Source organism: Leucopleurus acutus (assembly GCF_964270905.1).
Source record: "Leucopleurus acutus genome assembly, chromosome: 3".
NCBI classification, from domain to species: Eukaryota; Metazoa; Chordata; class Mammalia; order Artiodactyla; family Delphinidae; genus Leucopleurus; species Leucopleurus acutus.
This window is the reverse complement of record NC_139145.1, coordinates 113,717,029-113,740,083: the sequence shown is the minus strand read 5'-3', so window position 1 is coordinate 113,740,083 and position 23,055 is coordinate 113,717,029. Positions and strand designations below refer to the sequence as shown.

At 42.2% G+C, this 23,055-nt stretch overlaps 1 protein-coding gene across 1 annotated transcript; it reads left to right on the top strand.

Moving 5' to 3' along the window:
• Nucleotides 1–2,351: 2,351 nt before the first annotated feature.
• Nucleotides 2,352–22,356, top strand: LOC309959706 (betaine--homocysteine S-methyltransferase 1). Its single transcript, XM_082836128.1, has 8 exons — nt 2,352–2,482; nt 6,163–6,295; nt 12,932–13,050; nt 14,386–14,577; nt 14,945–15,092; nt 18,572–18,754; nt 20,185–20,413; nt 22,104–22,356. Exons 1-8 carry the CDS (start codon nt 2,450–2,452, stop codon nt 22,285–22,287), a joined length of 1,221 nt encoding a protein of 406 aa, XP_082692254.1. The 5' UTR covers nt 2,352–2,449; the 3' UTR covers nt 22,288–22,356.
• The last annotated feature ends 699 nt before the right edge of the window (nt 22,357–23,055 follow it).

Here is a 23,055-nt window from a genome sequence, read left to right as displayed (position 1 = left end):
CTCATCTCATTGCTCTAGCAGAGAACAGAGAACATGGACAGCCTCCCAAGAACAGTTACTACAGAACTCACTCCCCAGGTGGCATCCAAGCCACCTTAATACTTTGGACTTTGGAAATGGGGCACAGGGCCTTCAGAGATCACTCTGATAACTTCTATATCTCCCTGAGTTCATGGTTCTTGAGGACAAAGAGGGGGTGTCTACCTCACAGAATTGTGAGGAGTAAATAATATTGCATATGTAAAAGGCTTAACGTAGTGCCTGGCACATAGTAAGCACTCAGTGAGCTGTGGATATTATTAGCTATTACGGAAATAGCAGGTGCATGAATTTTTTCAATGGACCCCATTGGCGTGGGGAGTGGAGGTAGAACAAACTGAGAAGCTGGAGAAAAACAAAATTATTTCAACAGCTGCCTATTAATCATTTCAGAAAAGGTGGAGGTGGATAAGTGACTAAATAAATTAAATTCCCTGCATTTAAATACAAATCCTTATCTATACATGTATACACTTACATAGGCACAGAGTTCCGGAAGAATAGTTAACAGGTAACAGTGGTTATCTCCAGGGAGGACTTGACCCGGGAATAGCAGCTGGGGAAAGACTTTAACATTTTTGCCATGTGTCTATATTATCTACTAAAAGTTCGCAATTCATTTTTAAATTAAATGTTGCTAGTTTAAAATCTCTCCTGAGTTTTGCTGAAAGTGGACGAACTGTGAAATTGAGAACAGCTGCTTTCAGTTTTTACAGTCGAGCCCTGATACTGCCCTCTAGCGACTAGTACCCACCACCGCAACTGCTCTCTGCAGCCCTAACTAGACTCAGCCTAAACCTGCTCGCCTCACCCGTACTCACCTGATTAATATCAATAATATACGTAGTTGACGCATTAAGTAACTGAACTGTTACCTACCCATATACTCCAATGCTTTCATGGTTGAAAATCTAGGCACTGTGAAGGATGCCTACATTACCTCATGCCTCATTCTTGCCGGACAGGTGAAATAATAGGTCATTTGCATTACAATATGCATCCATCATCCTTCCCTTTTTTCCATTTTAAACTTGACAATTACCTGAAGCAAAAGGACTTTCCTAATTTCACAGTTTTATCTCAAGTGCACCTAATTTTAGCAACTAAATTTGTATTAATTCATCACTTGCTACAGTAATTTCCTTCTTTGCACTTGTTGAAATAGAGGTTATTGTTCTACATACAAAATTTCCTTGTGTGCTTTTAGGTATTTGGGTAAGTTTCTGAACTCTACTTCAGACTTCTTAGTTGTTCTCTAGGCTATTTACTCTTACGTTGTACATTTTTCTAAAGTAATGTTTTCATTATTTTAAAGTCAGTGTGTTCTGGGGGGGTGGTGGTGTGATGAATTGGGAGACTGGGATTGACATATATACACTAATATGCATAAAATGGATAACTAATAAGAACCTGCTGTATAAAAAATAAATATATTAAATTAAAAAAAAATTTTAAGTCAATGTGTTCTCACTGTAAAGAAAGTTTGGAAAATACAGTAAAACATAATGAATAAAATAAAAGCAAGACCTAACTCTACCATCAACAGATAACTACTATTAACATTTCTATTTTCCTCCAGTTTCTCTAATGCCTATTCGTTTTTATACACAGTTTTCATGCTGAATTTTGAAGTCTCTAAAGTACATTTCCACTGTCATATATAAACATTAAGTGTTTGTCCTTGTTAAATGTTGCAAAGATATTATTAGAAACTGTAAGGCATGTTTGGATATAAGGATAAAGTTCACTTTGAACACACACACACACACACACACATCCCCACACACACTAATGCAGGGTCAGTATCGGACCCTTCTGTAAATGTCATATTTTGTTCAGATACGTATCCACTGGGTGTATATCACACAGGAGGTCACACTTTAGGCTGAAGTTCTTCCAAGAACTGCAAGCCTCCTCGTTCGGTAATCTTGTATCCTCGGCCCTTGACAAATATTTGGGCATTGGATGGAATTCTTAGGGGTCTGACCTAGCGACTTAAGGAAGTAATGATACACGACCCCAGGCAAGGGAGAAATCAGGGTCGGGGACCCGCGAGGGGAAAAGAAGGGCCGGGCACAGGTAGGTCTGAAACCTGAGCGAGTGGAATTATTATTATTATTATTATTTTACTTCTGGATGGTTTCACCCATTTTGGCAGAACAATCTCGATCATCTCCTCCGCACGCAGGTTCCCAAGCAGCGACAGGCTGGGATCAAGGGCTGGTGGGCGTGTTCCCCGCCCGAGGCCCGCGTTGGACCGCACCGGGGGTGGGGAAACCCACCCCGCGGGAGCAGCGGGTATAAAGAGCCCGGCTGCTGCCGCCGTGCAGCTCCGGGCTTCGCAGGGGGAAACGCTCGCCTCGCCGGTCCTCATCCGTGTTAAGTACCGTCCGTCCGGGACACCACGAAGATGGCACCAGTCGGGGGCAAAAAGACCAAAAAGGTGAGTCTGCAGGGGACCCAAGGGCGCTGTCCATCCTGGCCAAAGCTCTGAGTTTCGATCCACAAACCAGCCCCGCATCGCATCTCAGCCGCGGGGAGCGCAGAGGAGCCCTTAGAGCCTGACTGTGACCAGAAGCCCCCCCAGGACTTCTGCTGCAGGACCCCAAGGCGCCTCTGAGTCCGCACTCGGGCCCCCCTGACCAGAGCGCCCTCTAGAACTATGTGACCCCCAACTCCAGAGCGCCCCCAAAGCGCTGAGACTCCCAACGTCTTGAGCACTCCCCCGTGATGCGGCTCCTAGACCCACAGGTGCGACTTCCCTCCCCCACGGCGGTGGGACTCGGGGTCGCCCTGCTGCGTGCCCGGGCTCCTCTGGGGTCTGTGCCCGTGCCACCGCGCTCGCCCCTTGACGCCCCGCGCTTGCAGGGCAGGGAGGCGCGCGCCCGGGCTCCCACCGTTTCCCGCCCGCGCACTCACAGGCGCCTAGGGTCTCAGGGCCCCTACCTTGCAGGGTTCTCGCTGCACCCACCAGCCCGCCCCGCCGCAGCCCTAAGTCTCTGGCGTTGTTTGGATGATGTAAGTTTTCATCCCGCAGTTTGGTTTCAGCGATCACAGAACAGGGCACCGTGCGGGCCTCGAAAAGACAGTTTCAGAAAAATTAAGCACAATGGCCGTAAGATATTGAGGAAGGACTGTTAATAAGTTTTAAAAATAAAAACCCAGTAACAAGCCCGCCCTTCCCTGGGGACGAGTGTTTCAGTCCAGACTGTGGGCCTTCGTCTAGTTACTGGGGGGGGTGGGGGGGAACGGTGCGGGGGCCGGAGATGGATGGATGGATGGATACACTGAGAGTAGGACTATGGTTAGGAGTGGGAAGAGAAGGACGGAGGGAGTAGGGAATATGCTTGCCCCTTGGGTGTCAAAACACCCAACTCCATGCCTGGCAGACAGAGGCCCAGGGAATGGCAGCGAAGGAGACAGGGCCAGGACAACTGTACTCCTGCAGCTGTAAGGACTGTGGGGGCAGGTCCACCTCCCAAATTCATTGCCAGCCATCCCTTTAGAAATGGGCTGTACCTAGTTTCTAAAGGGCTGACCCCGCCTCAAATTAAAAAGACCTCCACACAAGGAAAAACATTAATTCAATTAATTTTTTTAAATGCCATGCAGTCCCAGGATTTAAGATGCTGAGATGACAATCGATTATAGGCTGTCACCTGTTCAGTTAGGTGGAGAATTTTGCCAATCCATATATCTACTAAAGGAATAGCTGATGTAGGCTGGAAAGGACGATTCCCATAGAGATTTAAATTTTTTCTTGGTTTGGCCCGATTTACGTTGCCATAAATCCTAATCCACTACCCCAGACTCAAACTCACAAAATGAAACATTTTAAAGGATTATTTTAGCAACAGATGGACATAAGATGGGAAGAAAAAAAAAGTTTCTTTGGTAACCTTGTTTCCATGCCTATGTCACTGTTAAAATATGGACAATAATACTTCTATACTTCTGATTAAAATTAAAACATACGTTACAAAACTAACACATGTTCATTGTAAACAACTAGGAAAACCACTAAGAACAGTGTCTACTGCATTTTGATGTATATTCTGCTAGTTTATTGTCTAGGCAAATATGTACTTTTTAAACAAAAATTCTGCTATTGCACATATTGCTTTGCAACACTTTTTCACAAACAATATCTTGATCATTTTCTCAGAGCACATTCTATTAAAAAAAAAAAGCCACTTAGCTTAGGAACAAGAAAGTCTGAAGTTCAGGTAATTTAAAAATGCAGTAGAATCTAAGAGAGTGTTCTTCCTGATGTAATTGTTCAATAAACTAATGTACAGCATGGTAATTGAATCACCACTAGCCACTCTGCCACCAAATATCAGATTCTTAGCTATGCTGTGCATTTAAGTGTTGTGCTACTAAAGTTTGAAAACACACACAAGAGTCCAATGAGAGTTGCTAGGTGATTGAATAAAATATCATGAATTACGTCACCCAAATGAAAATTAGTAGCCAGTCATATCTCATTTATTTGACTGTTGTTCATGTTTTTATACAACTGCACCGACTAGCAATATATCTATTTTTCTTGTTAATTGGGTCATAACGATCAAAGTTGTAGTTTTAAAATGTGACTTTTTTTTGGAATTTTATTTTTTTTATACAGCAGGTTCTTATTAGTTATCTGTTTTATACATATTAGTGTATATGTGTCAATCTAAAATGTGACATTTAGACACATTGTAATCATGACAGGTATTTGGATTTCAAAATTACACGTGATCAATTCTATATTTTTGTATCTGTTATCTCATGGACTTGTACACTTGACATTTTTTCTATGTGGAAGGGCTATTCAAGAATATATAGCATAGTCCTATTTCACTGCTTTAAGGTAGAAATGTCAGATGTTTCTTTTCTCTGAGCACCAGTTTCAAAATGGTGTGGAAGAGGCAGAAGTTGGTGAGGACCTAAGACAGAAAAGCCTACGAATGTCTCTCACAGAATTTGTAACCCTTGTTATATCAGCATTTGTTTTGTCAACCATTATTAGTAATAAATGGAACACAACAGGTAAGTACATTCCAAGTTATTACTTTACACGGCCTTTTCAGGGCTATCCCACCCTCCCCACCCCCATTTAAAATCAAATCTAGATACCATTTAAGGATAAAAGAATCAGGAGGCCATATACACTGCACCTGAAGACCGTGTATCAATTACTCAGAGACTCTGGACCTTAATTCTTCATTTGTAAAATCAGAGTGACCTAAATTGAATTAGGGTACCTTTTATTTTTAAAGGCTATGAGTTTTTGAAATTAAAAAAAAAATGGTTACACTAGAAAATTACTTTCTAAGTCACAAAGCCCTTTAAAAATATTAAGTTCAAAATTTCTCCATTAACACCAGGGTAATTATTGCATAGTACTGTAAATGGAATAGGTATGGAGGTTGGATTAGAAATCAGTTTACAAATATTTTATTTACCTGTCTCTTTCCTGTTCCCTCACTTGTAGAGAGCGGGCTGTGCATACTCATAACTTCCTGGACAGCATAATGCAGCTGCTATTATGGAAACTGAATTTTAACACCAGAGACAGAAGTCTTTAATTGATTTGGCCCTCTTTGTGGTAGTATCTCCTTCCTTCTGTCTTCACCAAATATCTTTTGACTTTTCAGTCTCAAAATGCCTTAATAGCATTGTATGCCACTTCAACTTTATAAAATACAATCCTCTCTTTAGTTTATTGACAGAATAAGAAGAAAGACTAACAATCACCATTTTAAGAAGGTGTGCTTAAGTATTTATTTACAACAAAACCTTTTCATCTAATGAGGCTTTACAACAAAACCTTTTCATCTAATCCCTCTGAAGATGTTTATTCAAACATAACCTCCTCCCACAATATTCTTCAAATACTCTTTAATATGTTCGGAAAGACCCCATCCCTGTCACATACACATGGATACACAAACTTTCAATATATTAGCATTCTGGTGATTCTCAGTATAGTCACAAATTTCTGTATAAAATAGATATTTTCTGAGAATTCTAAAGAAATCATACTTCTCAAGAATATGATAGCAAAAGTTCTAAAGGTAGAAAATTGTCTTAAAAATTCAAGTAACAACTTTTCTTCCTCCTCTTCTGTAATTTTAGGGCATCCTAGAACGGTTAAACTCTGGAGAGGTCATGATTGGAGATGGAGGTTTTGTCTTTGCACTGGAGAAGAGGGGCTATGTGAAAGCAGGACCTTGGACCCCAGAAGCTGCTGTGGAACACCCAGAAGCAGGTTGGTGCACAGCTATATTCTAAGCTCTCATAAAAGACCACTATGTTGACCCAAGTCTAGAAGCATGACATCAAACAGATACATTCATGCCGTGGTATCCAAATATTTATTATTGCCTGCGGGGCACTGTGCTAGGTACATAAGTACAGGTTTGCCTGTTGGGTAAGTACTAATGGCCCGTTGCTGTCATCTATATCTACCTTTTTTTTTTTTTTTTGCGGTACATGGGCCTCTCACTGCTGTGGCCTCTTCCGTTGCGGAGCACAGGCTCCGGACGCGCAGGCTCAGCGGCCATGGCTCACGGGCCCAGCCGCTCCGTGGCATGTGGGATCTTCCCAGACCGGGGCACGAATCCGTGTCCCCTGCATCAGCAGGCGGACTCTCAACCACTGCGCCACCAGGGAAGCCCTATATCTACCTCTTGTTCGCTGATCCTCACTCTAGATGAGTCTAGAACCTGGCTCACTGCCTTTCTCTGCCCCTCCCTTCTTCAACACTCTAGTTGACTTCAACATCCATACATGTGATCCATCCAGCACTCTTCCTGTTAGTGCCTTGATCTCCTCCTCATCTCCAGCAAACTTTTCCTCCATTCCCACCTTAGCAATCCTCTCCTAGACCTCACCATCGCCAATAGCTGTCCACCTCTGAAATCTCAAGGACAAATACCACATTCTCTGACCACCCCCTCCTATCTTTTCTGCTCACTTTCTCTAGTGCTCCTGTTCTTCAATCTCATCACGACTCTGGCTCTACCATTTTAGTGTGTTTTAGCCATTCTCCCCCACAAGTCCACCTTCCCTCCTTAACCCACTGTAAGTTGCATGATACAGCATCAATCATCATCTTGCAGATAAGCCCTCTTCCTTTATGTATCTGCCAACTAGTCAAATTCATTGTATACTAGCGCCACCCTGTTCAACTACCTACCTAACCTGCACCTGCACCCACAAACCTTATTCTCACTTTACTTTTTTTGACCACAAATCTTTTATGGACAGGAGGGGAGGTAGGATGCAATCTGAAGGGGATAAATGCTGTCTCTTAGGGCCTCCGTATCAGCCTTAAGGAATAGCGAAGATTTAATCTTTAAAAGGGAGGAATGGGTCACTTTTGCAGGTCCATGGACTTCTGAGGGATGTAGGTTTTCAAGGCTAATGGGTTAATCCACCCATATGTCTTTATTCCAGATCTGAGGGTCCCATTTCTTCCTAATCAGACCCTAACTTTTGGCAATAAAATGCTTTCCCAGTTGAGAACTCTGCTCCCTATGTAATTTAGTCCCGGGCCAGAGCCTCAGTTTTTCTGTTCTCTAGCAACAGGAACTGAGTCTCTTTACACACCACCCAGAAGATCCTCAGACTCTCACACATTGCCTGAAATCGGTGATGACTCACCTGTAGCCTTTCATTGTCTTTCTCCAGTATTTGGTGGTACCCAACACTAGCCATCTAGCTCTGGAGTCCTTATAGTTCCTACTTCCCCTGGACCTCTCAAACATCTGACATAGTGTACCGGCTAGTGCATTCCCTTCCAAGGGTATCTCATCCTAATTCACTACAGGTTGAGGTTTTAATAGTTGTACCCCTAGAGCATGCTGGGAGCTCCATCACCTGTGATGTGTGGGTGCTCATTACTAGCTAGTCAGAAGGAGATCTGACTCTAAAATGATGCCTTCAGAGTTATTTCCCATGACGAGTTCTGGCTTCAACTCTTGCAGGTCAGACCACTCAGAAAACACATTATGAAGCAGAGAGTTGTGCTCAGGGGTTCTACTCTTGGGAGTGAACTAAGGGAGTGAGGGAAGCAGGACTGGGCAAAGGGAGGACCTGGAACTAAGCTGTGAAGTGTTGTAACAGAGACCCCAGCCAATCTCTCAGGGAGCGCTGGAATTGCATAGGCCCCTCAGAGTTGTCCCAGATTGAGGCAAGGCGGCTAGGTCTTTGTGTTTTCCCCCTACTAACAGACCAAGCCCTGCACACAAGCTGTCAGCGCTCCCCTCCTCCAGGAGAGGGCTTAATCCTGGGCAAAGGCGTGCCCTTTGGCCTAGGGCACTTCTTAGGAAGGGTCTCAGCCAGGAGCCGTCAGCAACCAACACTTTGAAAGAATTTAAATCTTTCAGAGGAAACCAGAGTTCTTGTGAATATTGTATAAAATAATAAACAGATGATTTTTACGTTAAAGAAGAGCGTATTCCAATAAACTCAGTGACGAAGGATGGAAATTAACCGAGAACATAAACTGAGAGACAGTACAGTTTTGAGATCCAGTACAGACTCTGGATCCAGACAGACTGGCTCAGATCCTGACACAGCCGCTAGGCTGTGCGGCCTTGGGGAAATTACTTAGCTAAGAAAACCGAGATAATATTGACATCTACCTCATAAAGTTGTTATGAGGATTAAATAAATGATATGTGCAGTGTTCAAAAGAGTGCCTGGCTCATGTTAAACACTACAACTATTCGCTCTTGTTATTAACTTGAGTGAGTTGCTTCCTCTCTTGGTAATATTCTTGGTTGTATTAATCTATTGCTGCTAGAGAAGTACAGAAGTGTGTTCAAATCACACTGTCCCTAGAAAGTATCCAAAGTAGAAGAGCCATAGTCACACTATGAAACCCAGCAAATGTACGCAACTTTTATATTCCCAAATAAACGTAGAAATAATACTGTGTTCTACCCTTAAAAAAAAATGCAATTAGTAAGCTTTGGAGGCTAAACCAACAAGAGTTCTCAAATTTTAGTTTCACCAGCGGAGTTTGTTAAAAATAATAAATTCCCAGACCCCACTTATAGATTTGGTTTCATTAGGTTTGTGATGGGTCCAGGAACCTGCATATTTATAATACTTGTCTCCAAATGATGGCAAGGTAAACCCCACTTTCAGAAGCATTGTGTCGAAGGGATGTAAGGAACACAATGGCATAATTAAGACCTGAGAGTGAGGATTTCTAATATATCTATGGTTTGTTTCTTAAGGTCTGCTTGCTGGGTTAAACTCAGAATGAAATATTTCTTGGGCCAAACTGACATTAACGATAAACTACCTTTGCCCAAACTTTGCCATGGAAACAAAATAAGACTGTTGTTTAAACTGCAAATTTCGTTAGTCACGTTTACTTTTTTAAAGTCACACATTAGAGGAGCTCAAGAGAAACTGCTCTGATACCGGTTTTCTTTGATTTTATTAATGCAGAAACAGCACATTTGATCTCTTGGCCATTTGTGTCTTGAATATTTTGAGCTTATTTACATGTATTGAGCATTTGCTCTACTTTTTCTTCTGCGAGCTCCTTGCTTTCCAAGAATTAATGAAAACTCCATGATACTGAGTCATCAGATTTAATCCTTTCTGCTACAGACTGAAATCCCCTATATTCAACTCTGCCAGTGCCTAGTTCAAACTCTGTCAAACACAGTGGACTACAGGACGCATCAGAAAAGACAAATCTGCTTGTAACTTATCTTCAAAGAACCATTTCATACGACCTTGGATGTATTTAACCTTTTCTGGGGTGGAGGGTGGTGAAATGTGTTTAAAACATTCATGCTCTAAATGAGAGCAGTGGTCATTGTCATGCTACTTTATGCAAATGAATTTGTTTTTGCAGGTGCTTTTCTAATTTTGACTGGGTAATAACTAGAATTCATATAGACCCTGAAAAGTTTCCCTGTAGACTGGACGGCACCCAAAACACTTTTGTAGGAGTGGTGCCTGGACTTGACTTTTTAGTGCTGGAAGCAGTGAGAAAGGGAAGGTTATGCTACAAGTCTGCAATTCCTTATCCAAGCCCTTTTGGGGCCAAATGCGTCTTAGAATCCAGAATTTGTGGGAATTTTAGAAAGTTAATACATTACATATGCTACATATTGCATAACGCTCTTATTAGGGTCTGAAGTGCTCCCCTACGCCCCATCAAACACATGAATACTCTTTTTGCATCAAAATAGATGGCTACCCACACTAATAGGATACAATTATAAATATCCTCACATTAGTTCAGGTGACATTTTGCTGCCAAATGATTTTACTGAAAATTTATTGTCCCACTGAAGAAATACTGCAAATTTTTATTTGACCTTTTAGAGTTTGCTGTGGAATTTCAAAGACTTGCATTTCTCAAGTAAGTGTACAAGGTAATATCTATATTCTGTACATATATGTCTGGGTCATATGTTTTATACATATACACACACACATAAGTTGGTAATATTTAGCTTCTGTGATGCTAAAATAAAACTAGTATATGAAGAGTGTAAAGCCATAAAATGCATATAATTAATTAGCATAAGTTGTATCATTGTCATGTGAACTGGTCATACCCTATTGTTGGTTAGAGGATGAAAACTCATCATTTTATGATGAGAGGAAACAGAAAATAGAAATTGAAAGGATATTCAGAAATTACCAGACTAACTCTCCTCCTAAAATTTATGCCAAAAGTTGTGGACTTGCACTCAGTGGAATCAGCTTTGAATCAGTTTCCCTGGGTCTGGAGGGGTTTGTGGACTCTGAATTTTTAATTGTCCCCAAGTGAGTCTAGTAGGGTCACACTTTGAAAAGCATGGCATTTTTAAGAAGCATGATGGAATAATCAAATCAAATCAAATCTATTAAGAGTGAAAAGGTTGTCTTCACCTTTCTGACTCACTGCCCTCTGAAAAAATCTGATAAAAGATTACAGACCCTATGAGCACTATACAATGTACATACATGTAAACGATTTGCACATCATTCCAGGGTTTTTGCTTGTTTTTTTTTTTTTTTTTTTTACAGCCTCTGGAAATCCATCAAAGGGCCAGCTGGGTGGACTTCTTATTCATAAACCATTCTGTCCCAGATACCAAGTCTGTAGTCCCTTCTCCCTTGCTCCAACCTCAGCACTCTGTGTTTATCTGATTGACTGTATATAAGGTTTTTCAGTTGATTCTGCTGCTAATTAAAACAACTTCGAAACCCCCTAATTTAGGCATGCTTTTAAGTTCCCACTGAGAACGAAAGGTTCCATGATTTTAAAAGCAGAGATTTGGCTTCAGGCTTAGAAATCCATTCTCTGAAATTCAAAAGCGTTTTTGGCCTCACCTTTTTGTCCATTTATAAACAAAAACTGAGCTTCCTATGTTCTTGGCACTCTACTAGGCATCTGGGTTGCAAAGATGCCAAACTAATCTCCAGTCTTAGCCTCTGAAGGGCTAAAAACACCAGTGTCCTAATAATTTCCTAGTGTCTAATGTAGTTGTTCCCAGACCAGCAGCCTTTATAGGTCTCTGAAATTTCAAAATAAATTTTAGGGTTCGATATACGACTGTTGGTTTCTTACTCTGTCCAGTCATTTCTCCTGACAAAAACAAAACACCATCTAAGTCTCAATATCATTTTATAGAAGAAACATCCTCCTGCTCTCTTAGAATGGTAATTCTCAACAAAACTGAAAATAAGAATCAGCTGGGAAAACTTCAAAAAAAATTGCTTGTGCCTTACCCCAAACCAATTAAATTAGAATATATGTGGATTTGACACTAACCTTCATAAATTTTGAAAAGCTTGCAGGATATCTAACGGGCAACCAAGGTTTAGGACCACTATTTTAGAGCAAAGGATAACTCTTTAAATTGCATACATTTGATTATATGGGGGAAAAAAAAAAAGAAACCTCCCACCATATTTCCTCCAGCCAATGAAAGCTTCGCCACGTGGTATTCACCCATGAACCTAGATTGCGAACATTTCTCCGACACTTATTCCACTCTACTACCAGAATTATCTTTCAGAAACACTGAGTTGGGCTTCCCTGGTGGTGCAGTGGTTGAGAATCCGCCTGCCAATGCAGGGGACAAGGGTTTGATTCCCGATCCAGGAGGATCCCACATGCCGTGGAGCAACTAAGCCCGTGCACCACAACTACTGAGCCTGTGCTCTAGAGCCTGTGAGCCATAACTACTGAGCCCACATGCCACAACTACTGAAGCCTGCGTGCCTAGAGCCCATGCTCTGCAACAAGAGAAGCCACTGCAGTGAGAAGCCCGTGCACCACAGCGAAGAGTAGCCCCTGTTCGCCGCAAGTAGAGAAAGCCCGTGCGCAGCAACAAAGACCCAATGCAGCCAAAAATACATAAATAAAATAAATTAAAAAAACAAAACAAAAACACTGATACCTGTGGTCTGGCACCTAGACTCCTTGGGAGAATGTGCTAGGCTGTTTTACACTCTGACAGCCCACTTTTCCAAGTGCATCTCCCACCACTTCTCCAGCATATCCTCAACTCCGGCCACTCAGACTGCTTGTCACTCCCCCAAATGTCAAGACTTTTCTTGCCTCCTTGTCTTTGCTCGGGCTGTTCCCTCTCTAGGGAATGTCTTTCCCCATCTTCTCTGCCTGGCAAAAGCACTGAGATGATTCTTCCTCTGTGGGACCTCCCTCTTCCCTTCACCCCACATCCATGGCAGAGATAATCTCTTTCTCCTGGCAAGAGACTCCAGATCCACCCCTCATTTGCCCCCAGGATGAGCAAATGCCAGGCAACCAGGAATTTAAGCAGCTATTTTCATAGTTGTTTATCTGAGAGCCTTTTGAAAGCATCACAGACTAATAAACTGTTAACAATGAATACCTTTCCCTCATTCAATCTCCCAGTTCGCCAGCTTCATCGAGAATTCCTCAGAGCTGGATCGAATGTCATGCAGACCTTCACCTTCTACGCCAGTGAAGACAAGCTGGAGAACAGGGGAAACTATGTTGCAGAGAAAATATCCGTGAGTAACACCACACATGGCGCTCTTAGAAGGACACGGTAGACACGCGTGTCATTACCAAAGCTCTCAGAGAAAAGTGTTGAGTCTCTTTAGAGTTCTGTTTTGTTTTAAACAATACAGAAACGAGATATGTGTAAATAATATTCTTAGGTTTTAGCTAGCGTCCCTCAAATTAACAGAAAGGCATTTAATGAAGCAGATCGAAGAAGTATTTAACTATTAATGATTCTCTCAGTCTCTTGACTAAGTTGCTGAAGGAGTATCCTTACAAACTCTTACATCTTCTTTAAAAATTGATTTTATTTATTGATTGATTGATTTTATTTTTGGCTGCGTTGGGTCTTCGTTGCTGCCCACGGGCTTTCTCTAGTGGCGGCGAGCATGGGCTACTCTTTGTTGCAGTGCGCGGGCTTCTCATTGCGGTGGCTTCTCTTTGTTGAGGAGCACGGGCTCTAGATGTGCGGACTTCAGTAGTTGTGACACGCAAGCTCAGTAGTTGTGGGTCGTGGGCTTAGTTGCTCCGCGGCATGTGGGATCTTCCCGGACCAGGGCTCGAACCCGTGTCCCCTGCATTGGCAAGCGGATTCTTAACCATTGAGCCACCAGGGAAGTCCGAAACTCTTACATTTTTACAATTTGTTAATGTGACACAGTATAGGAGAAAGGTCATATGTGCCAGGAGTCAGTGAACCTAGAATCTTCCAGGCTCAGCTACAATCAACTGCGTGATGTTGGGCAAACCATTTACTTATCCCATCAAATCAGCAATTTCTTCATGTCTAAAATGAAAAAGGAATTCTAAAATTACATGAGTCTGTGTGATCTATAGCACTGGGGTTTTTTGAGGACAAACATCAATTTATATTGTCTAAAAAATTAGAAAAGACCTGACTTGTGATACATGTATCTGTTGAAAATATATATAATGACAAAAAGTCATGAATTCTGTAGTAATTTAAATTGAATTTTATTCTTATTAATCATAAAAGCAAATCATTGTCATCATCACCACTATTTGCTAGGTATTCTTCTAAGAGCAGCTTAGGCATTGGAAGATACCAGATCCTTTTATGTAAAGACTTTTATCCTCTCACAGATCTTTGGTATAATATAATATCCTAAATACCATCATTGGATTTGTTTTTTAATCACTGTTACTGGCAATGTTGTTACTGCAAGTTGCTCAACTCCATAAAGCATTGAACTATTCCATCACTGTCGTTTTCTGGAATAAAATCACTATTATAACATACAACTGAGATTTGGACGTTGAATAACAATTTTGCTTCAATTTCACATGAAAATGTAGATGTATCATAAATTCATCCATTTTAGGGGCAGAAAGTCAATGAAGCTGCTTGTGATATTGCCCGGCAAGTAGCTGATGAGGGAGACGCCTTGGTGGCAGGAGGCGTAAGCCAGACACCTTCGTACCTTAGCTGCAAGAGGGAAACTGAAGTCAAAAAAGTCTTCCAGCAACAGTTAGAGGTCTTCATGAAGAAGAACGTGGACTTTTTGATCGCAGAGGTAAACATATACGATCTAAGATGAGACGAGTACACTTAGGACATTTTCTCTGCCTTTTACTCTCATGAGGACCATGTGGGGTTAGGCACCAGTCATGACTAGTAGCTGTAATATTTAGTTTTGAAATGTTTTTCCAATTTAGGGCTTCAACTAAATGTGATTCAGTTAATGTAACATAGTGTTCTTCAAACCTGTGGGCTGTAAGTCACTGAAATCACCTTTCTATTCTGTTTTAAAAATGTTAATGGGTCACAACTCAGAGTTTGAAAAACACCCATCTGAGGATAATTAAGTTAATACACAGTAGGATAAGTTTTCAAATTATTTGGGAAGAAACAAGATTAAAAGTATCTTGACTTTATTTCAGTATTTTGAACACGTTGAAGAGGCTGTATGGGCAGTTGAAGCCTTGAAAGCATCTGGAAAACCAGTGGCAGCGACCATGTGCATCGGCCCAGAGGGAGATTTACACGGTGTGGCCCCTGGCGAATGTGCAGTGCGCCTGGTGAAAGCAGGTGATGATGTGTTCTGACCAGTTTGCAATTAGTGTGTCTATTTTTTAAATTTATTTATTTATTTTTATATTTATTTTTGTCTGTGTTGGGTCTTCATTTCTGTGCAAGGGCTTTCTCTAGTTGCGGCGAGCAGGGGCCACTCTTCATCGCGGTGCGCGGGCCTCTCACTATCGCGGCCTATCTTGTTGCGGAGCACAGGCTCCAGACACGCAGGCTCAGTAGTTGCTCCGCGGCATGTGGGATCTTCCCGGGCCAGGGCTCGAACCTGTGTCCCCTGCATTGGCAGGCAGATCCTCAACCACTGCGCCACCAGGGAAGCCCCTAGTGTGTCTTTTAAATGACATACAAATGCAGGTCCATCTATGAATCACTATATACTACTTTTGTTACAGGAAAGCCATTAATTTACTTTCTTAGGAATATCTATAATATCATTATTGAGTCCCAAAGAGAAAAAAATGTTAAAAAAAAAATACATACATAGACATACCAGCCTTTTGAAATGGGCAATTAGACCTACGCTGAAGGTTTAACACCTGGAAATGAGAAGAATTTTAGTAAATCAAAAGGAACATTAGGAAAAATTATGTTTTATTTTAAATTATCTAAAGTTGAGGTCTTTAGACATTAATAACTTTTAAGTCAGTTGCCCTCTTTGCCAAAGTTTTTCCATTCTCATAAATGACTGGTATGTTTTACTTTTTGTAACTGGTATAATAAATTTTCAAATCCTTTGATGTGAGACATGGAGCACCTAATTTACCTTTTCATATCATTTCCATTCCTAATATTGGGTCTCATTTCAATTAGGGAAAATTCACAGACTTTTTTCAAAGCTGCCTCCTTTTCAACCTGACAGTGTCCGTGGAAGAGTCTGACTCACTCTGTGGAACAGAGATTTTGATTAGCTAATTGTTTAATTTCTCATCTTTACCCAACTCTTAGTATTTCATGAAAGTCACTTCATACTTGTCACTAATAATAATTATTTAGGTTTAGGAATGACATTGTAGAATCCTAAGTTTTTATTCTACATATTAGAAATGGGGGGAGAAACCAAATTAATATGTTTCAAAAAGATCAGAGGAGGCCCTCATCATCCCAGCTGTTAATTGGCAGGGATTCTTTGCCTGCATCTACTCCTTCCCCTGCCGGTCTGTTCAGAGTGAGGGGCCACAGTGCTTGACCTCACTGTACCCTGTTTCTATCCTTCACAGAACTCCCCAGTTGTCTCATTAGTTTATGTCTTGAATGTCTGGCTCTCTCACTTGATTGTAAAATCCCAGAGGGCAGAGACTATGTCTGCTTGGCTCAGCACTGAGTACCGTGTGCCCAGCACAGCACCCAGCACATGATAGATCCTTAGTCAATATCCGTCTCACAAATCTAGTCCATCTTCCAATGTTAGTTCAACTTCCATGTGCCCTGACATAGTCATCCCTACCCCAAGTAATCACGTCCTCCTCTCAGCAGCTGTGTCGCACATTTAGCGTGTCCTCAGATGACATTTCCTAATCTGTGAGACTGTTAATAGGGTTCTGCAGTTACACACAGATAGAAGACGCTGTGTTAAGCCACGTTAAGCAGCCTCTTGGCTGCAGAACTTCTCAGAGGCTTTGACGTGTTCGTGTGTACTGGCAGTCTCCAAGAAGGGACTACAGTAAATAACTACTGCCCAATTTAATTGGTCATAGAACCTTGTTTTCACAGAGCAAACCTTGGGAAGCCCTGTGGTAAATTATAAAATCTTTGGTGTCCTTTATTTATATTTCTCTAAAACCCCTTACAAGGACCTTTATACCTAATAGACATCAATAAATAGCCAAGATGTGATGACTTCATTAATGTAATGATATCTAGGAAGGAAAGAGAAACTGTGGCTCCAGGACACCAGGAAGGACGGACGGATGGACGGAAGGAAGGAAGGAAGGAAGGAAGGAAGGAAGGAAGGGAGGGAGGAAGGAAGGGAGGGGGGAAGGGAGGGAGGGAGGGAGGAAAAGAAAGGGAAAGAAAGAAAGAAAGAGAAAAGAAGAAAAAGGTAGTCAAGACCCAAGTGACCCTGTTCAGTAAGCTGTTGAATATACCAGTCTGGAACCCAGTGGAAAGGTCAGGGTTAGAGAGAGAAGCTTGGGAGAGGTCTGGATATAGATGGTATTGAGAGCCTGGGGCTGAAAAGGAAGCGTAGATGCAGAAGAGAAGATGGCTCAGTGGGATCCTGGGACACTACAGGACTGAAAGGTTTAGCCTTGAGGAGGGGTCAGCACATAACACTCAAAAAAAAGCAGCCAGGGAGGTAGAGGCAACACTCAGAGAGTGGGGGAAGTTCTCAGAAGCCAAGAGAAGGGGAGTATCGATGAAGGAGAGAGTGCCACGAGGTTGAATGCTGCCGAGACGTTGAGTAAGATGAGAAGAGAGAAGTGACTACTAGACTTGGCAAGATTGAGGTCATCGGTGTCCTTAACAAAAACTGATTCAGAGGAATGACGGGGAGTGAGGCCAGATTGGAACAAAAATGAAGAGCGAAATGCAGGCCCAGGCCAGTGAGGACCGCTAAGACGCCTGCCACTGAACACTGGAGGTCACAGCGTGTAGCGTCAGCTCTGCTGCTCCTGGAATCTGGATGTTGGTGCCGCTCTCATTGTGGCCAGAATGAATCTTCCCTTTCCTTGTTCTTGGCATCTCTATATCCCAACTACAAAATCCTAGGCCATGAGTTCATCAAAAAAGTCCTTTTTGTCGGACAACCCAAGTGTCCAACTAATGAATGGATAAGCAAAATGTGGTACGTACATGCAATGGAATATCATTCAGCCATAAAAAGGAATGAAATTCTGACACATGCTTCAACAGGGATGAGCCTTGAAAACATTGTACTAAGTGAAATAAGCCATTCAGGAAAGGACACATATTATATGATTTCACTTGTACGAAAGTTTCGGAAAAACCGTTTCCTAAATTACACTCTGCTGTTATGCCCAAGAAACTTAATAATATTGTTAAATTGGCCTGATAAAAGGAAACATTGATTTATTCCTCAGATGAGTCACAACCTCAGGTGCCATGGGGCAGCTGGGAGTCGTGAAAAATGATCATGCTTTGCAAATATAATGTCAAAGATTGAAAAAATGGCTACTAAAATTTGAAGTTAAAGAACAGTCCAATGATGATTTTTTTACATGACTACTAAAATTTGAAGTTAAAAAAACCTCTAATAATGATTATATTTTTCAAAAAATGATGGACAGCCAAGTATGCATAAACGACACTTCAAATATAGCTGACTCTTCAAAGCACTGTTCGCAGAAAGGGCTTGCTGCCTGTTACTAATCATTCTTGCCCAAGGGTGAGATAAGTTTGCAGGGACCCAGTGCCATACTTCCAATTCATCATTCCAAATAAAGGCTCCCTGAGTGAGAAGAGAGTCGGGCCCATTGGTAGCTGGTGAATCCCTAACGCTCAAATGTTCTTCCCACTTGCAGGAGCTTCCATCGTTGGCGTGAACTGCCATTTTGACCTCACAACTAGCTTACAAACAGTGAAGCTCATGAAAGAAGGCCTGGAGGCCGCGGGACTGAAAGCCCACCTGATGAGTCAGCCCTTGGCTTACCACACTCCCGACTGCGGCAAACAGGGATTTATCGACCTGCCAGAATTCCCCTTCGGTAAGACAGACGTTTTATAAATCATCTCAGGGTCTTTATGTTTGACAAATTCCAAAGAAATCTCTAGCCATAGAGCTTTATCATGTAAAGTAATGGCTGCATATCCCCTCATATCTTGCCCCCAGCTTCTCTCCTTGCAACCCAAAACTTTTAAATTAGACATTAGGAAAAGGCAGGACCGGCAAGCAAAAAAGACCTCTGAACTTAAATGTAAAATCAAAGATGAGCCAACACCTAGGCAGACAACCAATTCGCCAGACCTGAAGTTGGCAGAAAGGACGCCCTCCTGGGTAGGATCAGCAAAGATTCTGTCTCTGGTTCCAGCTCTGTTGCAGAACCTTAGCAAAATTTCTTAGTTCTCCCAGATCTTAATTTTCTCATCAGAAAAAAATAAGTCGTTTAGACCAGATTATCGCCGGGATACTTTTCTCCTATTCTGAATGTTGCTTAGATATTCTAGCAATATCTGAGTTTGCGGGGCAGAGGGAAGTTACCATCATTGGGTTACTGTGTAACAGATTTGAATGAAGAGACCGAGCAGATGAAGGGGGTAATACTTGCAGTCTGGGAAGAGGGATAAAGCATGTGTGGGTGAGTCTACCTGGAGAATCAAGCCACGGGTGAGCGGGGCCAGACCCTGGCCAGCCTCCTATTTCATTCTAAGGTCCTTACCCCATATTCTAGAGGGACCCTGGAAAATAATCAGTCTAGAAGAACCATAGAAGAAGAACGGCAAGGCATGTGTGGTATTTATTGCTGTAGAACAAATTATTGCAAAATTTAGTGGCTTTAAACAACAAATATTTATTATATCTCAAGTTGCTGCGGGTCATGAATTTGGGAGCAGCTTAGCTCAGAGTCTCTTAATACGTTGCAGTCCAGACTCTAGCAAGGGTTATAGTCATCTGAAGGCCTGATGGGAGCTGGGGGATCTACTTGCAGGCTCTCTCAGTTGGCTGTTGGGAGTCAGGGTCAGTTTTTTTCTGTCTGTGGACTGGAGGCCTCAGCTCCTTAGCTCATGGGCTTTCCACTGTGGTATCTGAGTGTTCTCACAACACGGCAACTGGGCTGAACGTTCCAGGAGAGAACAAGGCAGAAAACATAATGTCTCTTATGACCTAGCCTCAGAAGTCACAAACCATCCCTTCTGCCATATTCTATTGGTCTCACAGACCAACCTGACATAATACAGGAGGGTCCACACAAGGGTGAGAACATCAGAGGGCAGAGATCATTGGGAATCATCTTGAGGTCCGGCTGTCACAGTATTTAAAATGGGATATGTCAATGCAAAATAGCTAATAGTTTTTAAGAGTTAGGAACTAAATATTGACAACTTATCTAACTCATTTATTGAAAATTACACATTTATTATAGCTGTTTGTTTTGAATATATATTTTTAATTTAAGCAGAGTGTCATTTATTACAGGACTGGAGCCCAGAGTTGCAACCAGATGGGATATTCAAAAATACGCCAGAGAGGCCTACAACCTGGGGGTCAGGTACATAGGTGGGTGCTGTGGATTTGAGCCCTACCACATCAGGGCGATTGCAGAGGAGCTGGCCCCAGAAAGGGGATTTTTGCCACCAGCTTCAGAAAAACATGGCAGCTGGGGAAGTGGTTTGGACATGCACACCAAACCCTGGATTAGAGCAAGGTAAGAACCTTAAACTGTATTTGCCAAACCAAACTCATTTAGATTATGAATATGGCCAAATGAGGTCATTACCCAAACTGCAGCCTATTTGCTGTGTAATGGTAAAGAATCAGTTATCCTCTTTAAATTCTCTCATAGAGGTGTTTATAACGTAGCTTTATGGAGTGATTTTTGGGGAAAGCTTTAAGAATATAGAATATAAATCATGTAAGTTGCAACAAAATGTGACTTCACACTCTAGGAAAGCACATCCATGTGGTGGACACTAACAGTGAATCAGTTGTTAGGATTTAAGTACAGCAAGTATTAATTGCCCGTTCTGTGCCAAGCACGAACCTTAGAGCTGGGAAGACAGTGGTGAATGAGATAAAACATGTCTTTACCCACAGAGTTTACATTCCAGTGGGGAACAGGAACAATAAACAGAGTTTCACATCAGGCTATGTGCAGGGCACTAGGAATATAGAAATGAAAGGCTGTGGTCCCTGGCTAAGAGAATCTCGCGGTCTACTGGGGAAAATGGAGAAGAAAGGTGATATAGTTAACTGCTTGAGTAGAGGCATGGATAAAAAAGTAACAATGAAGAGAAGAGAATAACTATCTCTACCTAATAGATAATTTAGAAGAAGGGACGTTGGGGCTGGATTTTGAAGAGCTGAGTAGGCTTCCACGGGATAAAGAAGGGGGTGGAGGATGCACCCCAAGCAGAGGGAGCAGTTTCCCTCTGTTCAGTGAACATTAGTTGAGCACAACTATGTCAGGCACCGTTGTGGTTGCTGAGGGAGCACGTTGGACAAGGTGCAGGCCTGTCCCCAAGGAGGTAACAGTCTAGTAGGCAGAGAAATAAACAGCTAAGTTCAAACTGGTATGGTAAGTTAAGGATGAAGATGTGCACGGGTGCTGTGGAGTCTGTACTAATGGCCCACAGGGGGAAAGGTGGGAAGGTTGGTGAAGAATTTCTTACAGAGCTAACACCAGAGCTGAATTTTGAAGGACGAATTAGGTTGCCAGACAGGAGAACAGCCTAGAGGGAAGCACTGAGAGGTGGCAAGAGAACAAGGTGCTGAGAAACTAGAAGTTTGAGAATATTGGATTCAGAATTTGGTAAAGACACAGGTCAGGAGCAGGAGGTGGCCTTTGTTCATGCTCACGAGGTTGAGATGACCTCATCCCAAGGCAGTGAGGAGCCTGGAGGGTCTCAAGTGGTCCGAGACAAAGTTAGATTTGCAAGTTTTAGTAGCCTTGAGACAGGGAAACCTGCGAGGAAATCTCTGCTGAAAGATACCAAACATGGCGAGGCCTGAACTAGGAGACAAGGGAAATAGAAAGGAGGCTGGGGTGGGATCCTCAGGGTGAGAGGTGCAGAAGCAACACTGGCTTTGGGGAGGGCAGCAAATGTGGGCTCAGCTGGCTCAGGAAGTAGAATGCCAGAAAGTGAGGATGGAGAGGTAGGGTAATTTGGATAGAAAATGTCCCTATTCTAAACTCTTAGCTTTTGAACCTATGTGTATGTAAAAAGAAGAAATTCAAAGTAACTTTAGACCTACAGATTCTGAAAGAAAAAGATAAATGTGTTTCAATGGACACACTCTCAAGAGCCCAAAGACAGCTCTACAAGGGTGTCTTAGCTCTGCGACCTAGAGAGGGAAGCTCAGGGAGAAGTCTCCTGCTGTGTGTTTTGTTCCCCCAGGGCCAGGAAGGAATACTGGGAGAATCTTCGGATAGCCTCAGGCAGGCCCTACAACCCTTCTATGTCAAAGCCGGATGCCTGGGGAGTGACCAAAGGAACAGCCGAGCTTATGCAGCAGAAAGAAGCCACGACCGAGCAGCAGCTGAGAGAGCTCTTTGAAAAACAGAAGTTCAGATCTGCATAACAGCCTCCGCGGAACCCATTTTCAGTGACCTCCTCTATGCTTGGAAGTCTATGTTTGGGCCTCAGTTCCTCTATGTTTGGGCCACAGTTCCAAAAATAAGGAAAAGATGGTTAAAAGGCAATGCTTATATGAACCCCAGCCTACGTGTAACAAAACAATTACAAATAGTACTTGAAAAGAATATATTTATAACTTGAAAGCAAAATAAATAAGAAGCAAATATTAAACAGGTTTACTAAGCACCCACCGTGTACGGTATTAAGGAAATCACTGTGGCCAAGGAAAAGTAATTTGGACATTAGTCCCACTTCAAGAAGTTTGCAGGCTAGTAAGGAGGAGGAGATGTGAGCTGTCATAAATGGCTCAGCAACCAGACAGGGACAGACAAAGTGCTATAGGAAAGTGACCTCCAAGCTCTTCTGAAGATGACCCTTCATAAGAAACACAATTTATATTGATATAATGACCCAGTAAAGTACATGTACAACCATTGAAATAAAATGTGATCCATTCTGGTATTTTTTATTCCACTCCTTTCTGTCCTATTTCATTAATAAAATACTATGCTGGTTAAGACCCCTCAAATTGATTTTATGACCCATTAATGAGTTTTGACCCACAGATTGAAAAACACTGCTATGGGACACCAGCTATGGGGACTTTGCTATTCCTTTAAGTTTTTTCTTAGAAAATCAGTCCTATGGGACCTGATCAGTAAATATTCAAAGCTCAGAGTTCCAGAGTTGTTCCCTCACTTTTCTGATCCAC

What these genes read in the sequence shown, in the direction of transcription:
- LOC309959706 (XM_082836128.1), top strand. Translation starts at nt 2,450, where the DNA reads ATGGCACCAGTCGGGGGCAAAAAGACCAAAAAG. An exon ending in AGTGCGCCTGGTGAAAGCAG is followed by an intron (nt 15,093 to 18,571) that starts GTGATGATGTGT and finishes TCCCACTTGCAG; the next exon opens with GAGCTTCCATCGTTGGCGTG. An exon ending in CCTGCCAGAATTCCCCTTCG is followed by an intron (nt 18,755 to 20,184) that starts GTAAGACAGACG and finishes CATTTATTACAG; the next exon opens with GACTGGAGCCCAGAGTTGCA.